At 48.5% G+C, this 12,739-nt stretch overlaps 1 protein-coding gene across 1 annotated transcript; it reads left to right on the forward strand.

Annotated features, from left to right (window-relative positions):
- The first annotated feature begins 8,641 nt into the window (after positions 1-8,641).
- On the forward strand, positions 8,642-12,448 carry LOC109758870 (probable bifunctional riboflavin biosynthesis protein RIBA 1, chloroplastic). Its single transcript, XM_020317730.4, has 7 exons — positions 8,642-8,902; positions 9,661-10,042; positions 10,129-10,350; positions 10,485-10,810; positions 11,030-11,159; positions 11,566-11,862; positions 11,945-12,448. Exons 1-7 carry the CDS (start codon positions 8,676-8,678, stop codon positions 12,218-12,220), a joined length of 1,860 nt encoding a protein of 619 aa, XP_020173319.1. The 5' UTR covers positions 8,642-8,675; the 3' UTR covers positions 12,221-12,448.
- The last annotated feature ends 291 nt before the right edge of the window (positions 12,449-12,739 follow it).

Genomic DNA, 12,739 nt, shown 5'->3' on the forward strand with positions numbered 1-12,739 from the left:
GTGGCGGGCGGGCCATTCGTCACGGATGCTATGCTTAAAGGCCGCTAGGGCTTTGGCATCCGGACAGTCGATGATCTGGTTCTTCTTAGTTAGGAACCTAGTCCAGAATTTCCTGGCTGACTCTCCGGGCTGTTGAACTATGTGACTTAAGTCATCAGCATCTGGAGGTCGTACGTGTGTGCCTTGGAAGTTGTCGCGGAAGGCGTCTTCCAAGTCCTCCCAGCTGCCAATAGAGTTTTCAGGCAGACTATTTAACCAGTGCCGAGCTGGCCCTTTGAGTTTTAGCGGGAGGTATTTGATGGCGTGAAGGTCATCTCCGCGGGCCATATGAATATGGAGAAGAAAATCCTCGATCCATACCGCGGGATCTGTTGTTCCATCATATGATTCGATATTTATGGGTTTAAACCCTTCTGGGAATTCATGCTCCATTACTTCGTTAGTGAAGCAGAGGGGGTGTGCGGCGCCTCTGCATCGGGCCAAGTCGCGACGTAGCTCGGATGTAGTCTGTCTGTGGTTTTCGGCCCAGGCATGGTTATATTTGTCACGTCCGGCCAGATGGCCGTTGTCGCGCGTCAGGGCACGCCCCCGCGATCCGTAGATCGATCTGGTCTGACCTGCTCTGTTCTTTAGGTCCTGCCGCAGGTCATATGTATAACCCCGAGCTGTTTTATCTCTGCCTTTACGGTGAGGTGGGACGGGCTGGTGTTCGGCTTGAGGTGCCGCTTTATCCCGACTGCGTGGTGGTCGGTCAGCCGCATTATGCGCTGACGGTACGGGTTCCAGCGCCTCGTCATCGAATTGGGGTAACAATTTGCGCTTCGGGTAACTTTTGGTTGGGCATTCTAGGCCGTATTCCTCGGCTGCCAGGACATTAGTCCATCTGTCGTTGAGCAGATCTTGATCAGCTTGAAGCTGCTGCTGCTTCTTTTTCAGGCTCCTTGCAGTGGCTATTAGCTGGCGCTTAAAGCGCTCCTGCTCGAGAGGTTCCTCAGGCACGATGAAATCCTCGTTGCCGAGGCTTACCTCATCCTCTGTAACACCCTAAGGATCATGCTACAGTAACTCTCTGTGATTAAGCTAATCATGTTGCTAAACAGGGCATGATCACATTTGGAATCACATTTCTTTTCAAACTCCTAATTCAAACTTCAATTAAAATTAAAGTGGAAAATAAAAGTTTTCAAAAATTTAAACAAAAATGTTCGGTGGGTGCCAAATAATACACTGGTAATTATGGTGGAGAAAACACATTTTTATAAAATACCTAAATACTTTTAAATGAAATAAAACAGAAAAGAAAATAAATAAATAAAAAGAAAATACAACAGAAAACAGAACAGGCAAAGAAAAAAAAGAGAAGGCCCTTCCCCCCTGCTGGACCCCTGGCCCGACTGGGCCGACCCCCGGCCCAGCCCACCTCTCCCGCTCGCCCCCTTCCCTGTTCCCCCGACCGGGGTCGGAACAGGGGCAGTCCCCGCCGCACCCCCTCGCCGGCGACGGGGAGGATAAGGACGCCAGCTCCCCCCGCCTCCTCGGGCCTCTCTCCCACTTGCCCCCGCTCTCCTCTCGGCCCCTGCGCCTCTCTCTTCTCCCCCCCAGATCCGCGCCACTCCTTCCTTCCCCACGCCCGACGCGGTCGCCGCCGTTCACCGTCGTTCACACGGCCACCGTACCCACCTCGCCGCCCCAAGGTGTCTCCATGGACCGCCGTCGCCCGCTGCTTCGTCTGGTGCAGCCCGTTGGAGACCGGAGCCCCTGCAACGACCTCCCCGAGCTCGCCTTCAACTTCGGACGCCGGCGACCCCCTTCTTCCCCGGCGCCGATCTGCTGCTCCTAAGCCCCTCACCGGCCTCCGTGTGCCGCGCGGTGAGCCTCTCCCCCTCCTCCCCTGTCCTTTCTCTCTCGCGCGCCCCCTAGCGGCTTCCCCACGCGCGCCCGAACGCCGCGCCGCGGAGCTCGTCGCCGGCGGGTCTCCGGTGACCATTTGGTCATGGGCGTAGGCCCGTTAGCTCGACCGCATCGTGCCGCACCCGCCTAGCTAGTTAGTTCGGCCGCTCGCGCGCTCTAACGCCGCACCCGCCCCAGCCCGAAGCACTTCGCCACCGGCGAGCTCGTAGCGCTCGCCCCCGCCCGTTCCAGCCGCTCCGGCCACCACCGTTGGACGCGCGGCGCCGAGCCGCGTCGAACGCGCCCAGCCACGCCCCCGCAGACCCCCTGTGCGCGAAACCCGCGCCCCTCCCGAGCCGCGCCGCCGCGTTTGGCTCGTCGGAGTTGCTCCGGCGCCGGCCGCCGACGTGGCTGGCCTGGGCCCCCCCCCCAGTGCCACTGCCAGTGGGCCCCATGGGCCCCGTTGACTGGGTCCACCCAGTCAACGTGCTGACTGGGCAGGCCCAGGCACTGACATGCGGGCCCCGCCGCAAAAATTAAAAAACAAAAAGAAAAGGAAAAATGTTTTATAAATAAAAATAATTAGATTAACTAATCACTCACTGACATATGGGGCCCACCCCTCTAATTAGACTGTTAGTTTAGTTTAAATTAATATTAGACTAACAGAGGCTGACATGTGGGTCCCACTGGACCCACCTGTCTGGTTTGACTGGTCAGCCGACCTGTTGACCTGCTGACGTCAGCATTGCCTCATGCTGACGTCATAATTCATTTTTGCTTAATTCACATAATTCCAGAAATTCAAATAAACTTTGAAAATTCATATCTTTTAAACCGTAACTCGGATGAAAATGTTTTCTATATGAAAGTTGCTCAGAACGACGAGACGAATCCGAATACGCAGTCCGTTCGTCCACCACACCTCCCTAACCTATCGAACTAGCAACTTTCCCCCTCCGGTCCGTCTGACCGAAAACGCGAAACATCGGGAATACCTCCCGGTTGTTTCCCCCCTTCACCGGTACCATCTACTGTCGCGTTAGGTCACACCTAGCACCGCTCATTTTCATGTCACGCATCGTCATGCTTATGTTTGGATTGTATTTACTGTTTCTTCCCCCCTCTTCTCTCCGGTAGACTACGAGACCGACACTGCTGCTGCCCAGTTCGACTACGGAGTCGACGACCCCTCCTACTTGCCAGAGCAACCAGGCAAGCCCCCCCCCTTGATCACCAGATATCGCCTACTCTTCTCTATTCTGCTTGCATTAGAGTAGTGTAGCATGTTACTGCTTTCGATATCCTATCCTGATGCATAGCCTATCCTTGCTACTACTGTTGTTACCTTTACCTGCAATCCTACATGCTTAGTATAGGATGCTAGTTTTCCATCAGTGGCCCTACATTCTTGTCCGTCTGCTGTGCTATACTATCGGGCCGTGATCACCTGGGCGGTGATCACGGGTATATACTTATATACTATATACATGACACATGAGATGACTAAAGTCGGGTCGGCTCGTAGGAGTACCCGCGAGTGGATCTTTGTGGCGGAGCGACAGGGCAGGTTGAGACTGCCTAGGTGAGAGGTGGGCCTGGCCCTGGTCGGCGTTCGCGGTTACTTAACACGCTTAACGAGATCTTGGTATTTGATCTGAGTCTGGCCATTTGGTCTATACGCACTAACCATCTACGTGGGAGTAGTTATGGGTATCCCGACGTCGTGGTATCAGCCGAAGCTCTTTTGACGTCAGCAACTGAGTGGCGCGCGCCGCATTGGACCGTAAGCTCGCGCTTGTATTAAGGGGGCTAGGTCTGCTTCCGGCCGCGTACGCAACGTGCAGGTGTGCATAGGGCGATGGGCCCAGACCCCTGCGCGCATAGGTTTAGACCGGCGTGCTGACCTCTCTGTTGAGCCTAGGTGGGGCTGCGACGTGTTGATCTTACGAGGCCGGGCATGACCCAGAAAAGTGTGTCCGGCCAAATGGGATCGAGCGTGTTGGGTTATGTGGTGCACCCCTGCAGGGAAGTTTATCTATTCGAATAGCCGTGTCCCTCGGTAAAAGGACGACCCGGAGTTGTACCTTGACCTTATGACAACTAGAACTAGATACTGAATAAAATACACCCTTCCAAGTGCCAGATACAACCCGGTGATCGCTCTCTAACAGGGCGACGAGGAGGGGATCGCCGGGTAGGATTATGCTATGCGATGCTACTTGGAGGACTTCAATCTACTCTCTTCTACCTGCTGCAAGATGGAGATGGCCAGAAGCGTAGTCTTCGACAGGACTAGCTATCCCCCCTTTTTATTCTGGCATTCTGCAGTTCAGCCCACTGATATGCCCCTTTACACATATACCCATGCATATGTAGTATAGCTCCTTGCTTGCGAGTACTTTGGATGAGTACTCACGGTTGCTTCTCTCCCTCTTTCCCCCTTTCCTATCTATCTGGTTGTCGCAACCAGATGTTGGAGTCCAGGAGCCAGACGCCACCGTTGACGACGACACCTACGACACTGGAGGTGCCTACTACTACGTGCAGGCCGCTGATGACGACCAGGAGTAGTTAGGGGGTCCCAGGCAGGAGGCCTTGCCTCTTCGATCGTTGCTACTTTTGTGCTAGCCTTCTTAAGGCAAACTTGCTTAACTTATGTCTGTACTCAGATATTGTTGCTTCCGCTGACTCGTCTGTGATCGAGCACTTGTATTCGAGCCCTCGAGGCCCCTGGCTTGTATTATGATGCTTGTATGACTTATTTATGTTTTAGAGTTGTGTTGTGATATCTTCCCGTGAGTCCCTGATCTTGGTCGTACACATTTGCGTGCATGATTAGTGTACGGTCAAATCGGGGGCGTCACATCCTCGGAGAGTGGAAGATAATTACTGTCCTCTGAGTCTTCGTTTACAGTCTGTTCATCAGGGCTGACTCGCCCGTCTTCCCGTTTGTCTTGTTCGAAGGTTGGCTCAATGGGGTGTTCGTTGTCTTCGGCATCGTCCGGAATATTGTTTTCTCTCGTGCCGGTATCGCTATCCTTTCCACGACGTGATTTAGAGCGGCGTCGCTGACGTCGGCGTTTTGGCTGTATCTCAGGAGGTTTATCCTCGACTGGATCTTTCTCGTTATCGCCGTTGTTCTCTTTGGGTGTATCCACCATGTACACGTCATACGAAGAAGTGGCCGTTCAGCGCCTGGTAAACGGCGGGTTTTGGCCCTGCTCCTCTTCGGCATCGTCGTCCATACCGTCGATGTCTTCGGAGCCGTAGTCGAGCATGTCGGTTAAGTCTTCGACAGTGGCTATGAAGTGGGCGGTGGGTGGGAAACGAAATTCTCCTTTATCAGCCTCCAGTTCGAACCGGATATAATTCGGCTGTGAGTCCCCCGCTAAGGAGAGTGTTTTTAATGAGTTTAGCACGTCGCCTAAAGGTGAGTGCTGGAAGATGTCCGCAGAGCTGAATTCAACGATCGATGCACGATCGAGCTCGACGTATGCGGACACACGTGGTTCGGAACCTGTAGCCGGAAACGAGTCCGAGGTTCCGGTGGCACAGATTCCACTCGAGGTTGGGTCTATGTGCGGCTCCGACGCCGCTAAGTCTGCGGCTTCCGCGGCGGGGTTGAGCTTCCCGTCCTCGGATGGCGTGACCTGCTCCGGATCTAGGGTCAGAGCAGTTACATGCGCTATCTCCTGGGTATGGTCCGATGACAGATTTAAGTCATGTTCGTCGCGGTGGTAGGGAGCGGCTGCCGTGGTCTCGAATCCATCGAAGATCAAGTCTCCGCGGATATCGGCGACGTAGTTCAGGCTTCCAAATCTGACCTGATGGCCAGGGGCGTAGCTGTCGATCTGCTCCAGATGGCCAAGCGAGTTGGCCCGCAGTGCGAAGCCGCCGAATACGAAGATCTGTCCGGGGAGGAAGACTTCCCCTTGGACAACATTGTTGTAGATGATTGACGGAGCCATCAAACCCTTTGGTGACGACACAACGGAACTCTCAATGAAAGCACCAATGTCGGTGTCAAAACCGGCGGATCTCGGGTAGGGGGTCCCCAACTATGCGTCTAAGGTCGATGGTAACAGGAGACAGGGGACACGATGTTTACCCAGATTCGGGCCCTCTCTATGAAGGTAATACCCTACTTCCTGCTTGATTGATCTTGATGAATATAAATATTACAAGAGTTGATCTACCACGAGATCGTGATGGCTAGAACCCTAGATGTCTAGCATGTATGATTATGATTGCCACTATGAACTAAACCCTCCGGTATATATAGACACCGGAGGGGACTAGGGTTGTACAAAGTCGGTTACAGAAAAAGGAATCTTCATATTTGGACGCCAAGGAGAGTCCCATCGGGACACGGGAGAGAGCCTTCTGTCTTGTATCTTCACAGCCCAATAGTCCGGCCCATGTTACACAGTCCGGACGCCCGAGGACCCCTTAATCCAGGACTCCCTCAAGCTCTCCCATTCAATTATTTAAGTCACTAGTGTTCCCTAATTTTGAAGCACTTCAATTCGATTGAGGTATTCAATTACGGAGGCAATCATTTTTCAAATCAATCAGTGGCAATCGGCCTATAAAAACATATCAATCCTGCACACTCTCCCACCACCTAGAGAAAAAGCCATCATGTGATACTGTAGCACCAACATAGTACATGCATCCACCGACGCAGAAATTTCCGCACATAAATATGAGTTTCTTAGTGGATAACAAAGAATCACATTGAGAAAGGCCCACCAAATCATCAAACTATAAAACTAAATAAAACACACACTATTATTTTTTGGGGAAGTCAAATTCCTTTAGTTTTGACCAAGTTTAGAGTAAAAAATTGTCAACATCCACAATATTAAACAAAAAGTATGGAAATTCATTTCATGATGAATCTAATTATACCGATTTGGTATTATGGATTTTGATATACTTCTCTATAAAATTTGATCAAACTTTAAAAAGTTTGACTTTTAAAAATGTAGTACATCTTATATTTTGAAACAGAACGAGTAATGTTTAAGAAACCCAACAACACCAACGTCGCAGAAAAACGCGTCCAACCCTTTTAGTTTTAGTTAGTTACCGGTTTGGCCGTTTAAACAGGATTATGCAAGGCGAACCCACATGTCAAGACTGACGTGGCTCAATAGTCAACGCGTTAGATTGATTTGTACATTTGGCTGTGTGAGCCACATGTTGGTATGCAGGGTGGTGGCATGGGCCAGCAAGGTGGCCGACGGGCATGGTCGTGCGACGATGCTGGGCATGCGACGGTGCTGGGCGTGCTTCGGGCGCAACTGGTCGAGGAGGCGGCGAAGAGAGGATGAGAGGAAGGATAGAGGAGGCGGAGTGCCGGTGGGTGCTCGTCGGCGGGCAGCTGACGCCTTGGCTGAGTCGAGCTGGTGGCACGCGCGCGGGCTAGTTCCAGTGGCGGCCCGTGACGTAACTAAGGGGATGTCGTGGACAAGCCAATAAGTGGATTTTTATGGGAATAGGTTGAATCTATTATTTAGACCGGCATGTGGGTCCCACATATCATAATGCCCAAAGTGTTAGTTAATCTAATGACGTTGACTATCGTGCCACGTCAGCCCTAACATGTGGGCCTGCCTTGTTATAATCCTATTTAACATGGCTGAACTGACAACTAACCGAAATTGATAGGTATTTGCGACGTGTTACCATGAGAGTATTTTTTTGTTAGGGTTATGTAAGAACACTGCTACACACACGATCAAATCTGGACGATTTCTGCATGATGCAGCACATCCAACCGTTTATGTGTAGGGCAAAACTAAGAATCAATGTTCAATCCTCTTATCGTCCACATAGTAGTTTCAGTTATGTAAAGTGGTAGTGCCACAACAATCCTTTCGCAAAACAAAGGTCTGCTCATCTGGAAGAGACGTTGATAAAAATTCTCATGGAATGTTGGGACTTGTTTGAAGTAGTCATCGTACAGAAGTTGTGCATCAGCGACCCGATCTCGCGGGAACAGCTCTCCGGCCCTTCATTGAATCCTTTTCTAAACATGCTCCACCTCCTTGTTGATTCTCCATTTTTTTGATGAATGCTCATCATCAACATCATTTCAACATCTTCGTTGTTCGAAACTGACAAATCAACAAACTCTTTGTATATGAATTCACCAAGCTCCTTGTTCTTAAAGTCATCATCCGATAAATCCATTGTTTTGCCTAAAATGAGCAAAAGAATCTAGAAAAACCACCTGAACATTTCGTCGAACACGTAGAGGGCGAGGTGTATGTCCGGAGCAGTAGGATGTACCGAAGCGGCATCCGATGGCGGCGACCATGTCCAGGGCGAGAAGGGCAGTCGGGAGGGGTTTGGAGCCGGTGGCGGCGGCGATGTGGGTTATGGAAGACAACGGAGCCAGGAAAAGGGGTGGAACGAACGAGAAAGAGATGTGACAAGAAGATGGCAGATAGGGCTAGGGTTGTGGACGATTTAGAGACAATTGAGATGCGTCTGGCCTATCGGATCCGACATAGAGTCCTCATAATTATCTGTCGGACATAATTTGAAGGGTGTCAGACATGAACATTTGTGCTGACTTTAAAGTGTCCAATTAAATGATGTTTTATTAGTCTAAACGGCGTTTGTAGTCGTCAGGTGGTCTACGAATCTGGATATAATTTTTATTATTTCTATTGTTAGTTACACTGTTATGATTGAAGGTGAATAAATTGAAAATTTTCTGAAAAAAATGGGCTGTTGGCTCGGACGTTTGAGGAAGTGTGATCCGGTTGTAGATGCTCTCACAGGCCACAACTTTTCCCCACCCGGGCGCCGCCGCCACGCTATCCTACCTACCACCTTCTGGACGTCTCTCTCCGTCTTCCGCGCCTCCACCCCACGCGGTTCATTCGCAAACCGCGGCGGCTCCTCTCCTCGCTTTCCATCCTACCCCGGGACGGAGGGGTCTCGCCGGCGACATGGCTCCCTCAATCGCGCCGCCCTCTTCTCCTTCGTGCCTCCGGTGAGTTATTTCATTTCCCGTGAGCATTTATCTTGCCCAGTCAGTCAGTGGATTTACAGTCGAAATCACTTGGGAAAATGTTGTTCGACAAGTAGAAGAGATCGATTGGGGCTCTCCCCGTAGTCATCTCTGAGCACCAAACCCTAGGATTTTAGTGGTCTGTTTGGGCTAAGCTCCGGACCAGAGGAGGCTCGGTATCCAATTTTGGCCCAAGGTCTATTTGGTTCGAGTAATAATATAGCCATGGTGTAGTAATATAGCCATGGTTGGGTTGGTATAATGGTTCTACTATTTTTTAGGTTCAGGAGATATGAATTTTTACTTTGGAGAAATAGGAGATGTGGATTGTGCTTCATCTTCTTTGTTTTTTTGGGAAACCTGACGGCAGAACTGCCTATTCATATGGAAGAAACAGTTGCTCGGTTTATGAGGGATAACTGCAGAAAAACAAGATACAAAGGGCATGGAGTCACTCACCGAACTCATTATTAGCTTTGCGCGTATAGTTTGATGCCGAAAATTTCTACTCACCCACATTTCCTTGTTTATTTCTTACCATGTTCCTTGTATACAGTAGGCATGAAATTTGTTAAGTATCTTCCATCAAAATTTTATTCATATGGTGCTACAACCTACGTACAAGGCATTATGCTACACAACAGGACACAAGATTACCGATATGACATTATCGACAATAATTCAGATCATAGCATTTTACTTCATAATTCTAACATCGTATCTTAAATTGGTTTATGCAGTGGGAAACTCTTTCCACGGTTCACTGGTACCAACAGTCAGCCCATGAATTCTGTCTTGCGCTGCGATATTTCAGTTTCACCAACTTTGGCATCAAACAGCTTAAGGAGAACCAGTTCGGTTCACTTGGCAAATAATAATCGAATCAAAAGCTTTCATGTATGTCATGCTGGGGTTGATCCGTCAGAACGTATTGTTGTAAATGGTCAGGCCAGTCCATCTAAAACTGTTCAAGCTGATGCTGCTGCATTGGGGACCATATCTGCTGACATGGCTCCTGTCGTCGATGGGTTTTCAGCTGATGATGATGAACTTGACCTAGATTTGCCTACAGAGGGTTTCTCATCTATACCTGAAGCTATCGAAGATATTCGCCAAGGAAAAGTATGTCCTGTTACCAAAGTTATGTTTTCTATTTATTTATTTATTTTGCATCATTTGCTCTGTAATCCTAACTGATTCATTTGCAGTATGTGATTGTTGTGGATGATGAAGACAGGGAAAACGAAGGAGATCTTATAATGGCAGCATCCACGGTAACACCAGAGGCTATGGCTTTCATAGTGAGGCATGGCACTGGGATTGTATGTGTCAGCATGAAGGAAGATGACCTGGAAAGACTACAACTTCCTCTTATGGTAGTGGCAAAGGAAAATGAAGAGAAGCTGCGGACAGCCTTTACTGTTTCAGTGGTATGATGTCTGATTTTCTAGTCAGAATTCTGGTCTATGCGCATATTGTATTTTCTCCTTTTTCATATGGGCATATTTTACCTTCTCCTCTTGCCTGTTTCTCCAACTGACTCTGCTTAAAAAATGTATTTTAGGACGCTAAAGAGGGCACAACAACAGGGGTTTCAGCCAAGGATCGGGCAAACACAGTTCTAGCACTTGCATCTCCTTATTCTAAGCCTGAGGACTTCAACCGTCCTGGACATATCTTTCCTCTTAAATATAGAGAAGGTGGTGTCCTCAAAAGGGCTGGGCATACTGAAGCATCAGTAGACCTTGCCATGTTGGCTGGGTTACCTCCTGCTGCAGTTCTTTGTGAAATTGTTGACGATGATGATGGTTCCATGGCTTTGTTGCCAAAACTGAAAGAATTTGCAGAGAGGGAGAACCTGAAGATAGTCTCAATTGCAGACTTGATTAGGTTTGTTATTTGCTAATATACCCAAGTGTCTGTTCGTTCGTACACGTTAAGAATTTAATTATGATGCACTGAACGGTAATAGTTTCATGCCGGATGGCAACTAGAGAACAATTTCGAATATGAAAGCTACAGTTTGATGAATTCTTACTTGAATGCATACTTTTGTGTAATATTTTACTGGACCATCAGTTGCTTATAAGAAATTATTTGCATATACAGATATAGGAGAAAGAGAGACAGACTGGTAGAACGTCTTTGTGTCACACCATTACAATTACAGTGGGGGTCATTTGAATCCTATTGCTACCGATCTCTTATTGATGGGATGGAGCACATTGCAATGATCAAGGTAAGCATCCCTGAGCAAATATAGGTAGTCACTTGCAAGTTTGCAGTTGGACTCAACAATGGGATATTTTTTGTTCTAGTACATACTGTAATAAAATTCTTGAACAAAACTAAATGCAGCAAGACATTTTTTTGCCATTTACATCGATCAGTCTGGCCAAAAAACCTCAACCAGTTGTACAGACTGCAAGATCATGGTGAAGCAGCAATGTATTGTGGGAATGAAACCTTCTTAAATAATGAATGCTGCTAAGTCTTTCTTTTCATCTAGGCTTATTTTTTGAAGAAACCAAGCACAGGAGCTCTGCATTTCACAGTAGAAGTAGAATTCCCCAGTTAGTTAGGGAAAACCAGGCAAAACCCATTTATATGCAGGGCAATAATAAATTGTTTTCCTTTATATGCAGGGTGATGTTGGGGATGGCCAGGATATTCTAGTGAGAGTCCATTCAGAGTGCCTAACTGGAGATATATTTGGATCGGCGAGGTGTGATTGTGGGGGCCAACTTGCTCTGGCGATGACCATGATCGAGAAGGCTGGTCGGGGTGTGGTGGTTTACCTACGTGGCCACGAAGGCAGGGGCATTGGGCTGGGTCACAAGCTCCGGGCATACAATTTACAGGATGCTGGACGGGATACTGTTGAGGCTAATGAGGATCTTGGGTTGCCTGCCGACTCCCGGGAGTACGGTATAGGTGCGCAGGTAAAGACCATTCCACTGGAATTCGCTTGTATTACAACTCCTGAGCTATCCACCTTTGCTGATATCTATTTCCGCTATGCAGATACTGCGTGATCTTGGCGTCCGAACCATGAGGCTGATGACTAACAACCCGGCGAAGTACACTGGACTCAAGGGCTACGGTTTAAGTGTCCTGGGAAGAGTGCCGCTGTTGACACCAATAACTAATGAGAATCGGCGTTACATGGAAACAAAGAGGTTGAAGATGGGGCACATCTACGAAGACCCTCCTAATGGCCATACAAGTGGCATGAGTGACGAGGAGCAATATCAGGAGGATAGTGGCAGCGAACAAGATCAGACCCTAGAGCCTCAATAAATGTCTTCATGTTTCTCCCGGCAATAAAAATAAAACCCTCAAATTTGTTATGAGCACTTCTTTCTCCAATTTTGATTATACCTACGTAGTTACTATTTGTAGATGATGTATATTAGTCTGGTCTGAGCATGTGCCATGTGCAAAAATATATTCTCATGTACTCCCTCCACCTTGGTTTGTAAGGTTTGCACGCATTTCAATAAAAACTTTGATCCTTTTCAATAAGAAGCTTTGATCATTAATTTGGTCAGTGTCCTGCGCCTCTTTGAATTGTTTTTGGCCAAAGTGTATCACTTAAATGAGTTTGTGAGCCAGAGTGCTGAATTGGTTAAAGTTGTGTCCAAGGACACAATCTTGTACTCTCTTTTTTGTGCATACTTGAGCTCAGTTTCATCTGTGAAAAGTGAGTGATATGAGGGCACAGACGGCACCGCCTGTTAAATCTCGAGGCACGTCTTGCCAAAACTAGTTGGGTGTCAAATTTAACCATGCTTTGCCAAAATTTGACCCTTGCTACTA

Source organism: Aegilops tauschii, chromosome 7, assembly GCF_002575655.3.
Source record: "Aegilops tauschii subsp. strangulata cultivar AL8/78 chromosome 7, Aet v6.0, whole genome shotgun sequence".
NCBI lineage: Eukaryota > Viridiplantae > Streptophyta > Magnoliopsida > Poales > Poaceae > Aegilops > Aegilops tauschii.

Bases quoted from the DNA above. Each gene is read 5' to 3' on its own strand.
- LOC109758870 (XM_020317730.4), top strand. From the start codon at position 8,676: ATGCTCTCACAGGCCACAACTTTTCCCCACCCGGGCGCCGCCGCCACG. The intron at 10,043-10,128 runs GTATGTCCTGTT...ATTCATTTGCAG, and splicing joins AAGATATTCGCCAAGGAAAA to TATGTGATTGTTGTGGATGA. The intron at 10,351-10,484 runs GTATGATGTCTG...AATGTATTTTAG, and splicing joins CAGCCTTTACTGTTTCAGTG to GACGCTAAAGAGGGCACAAC.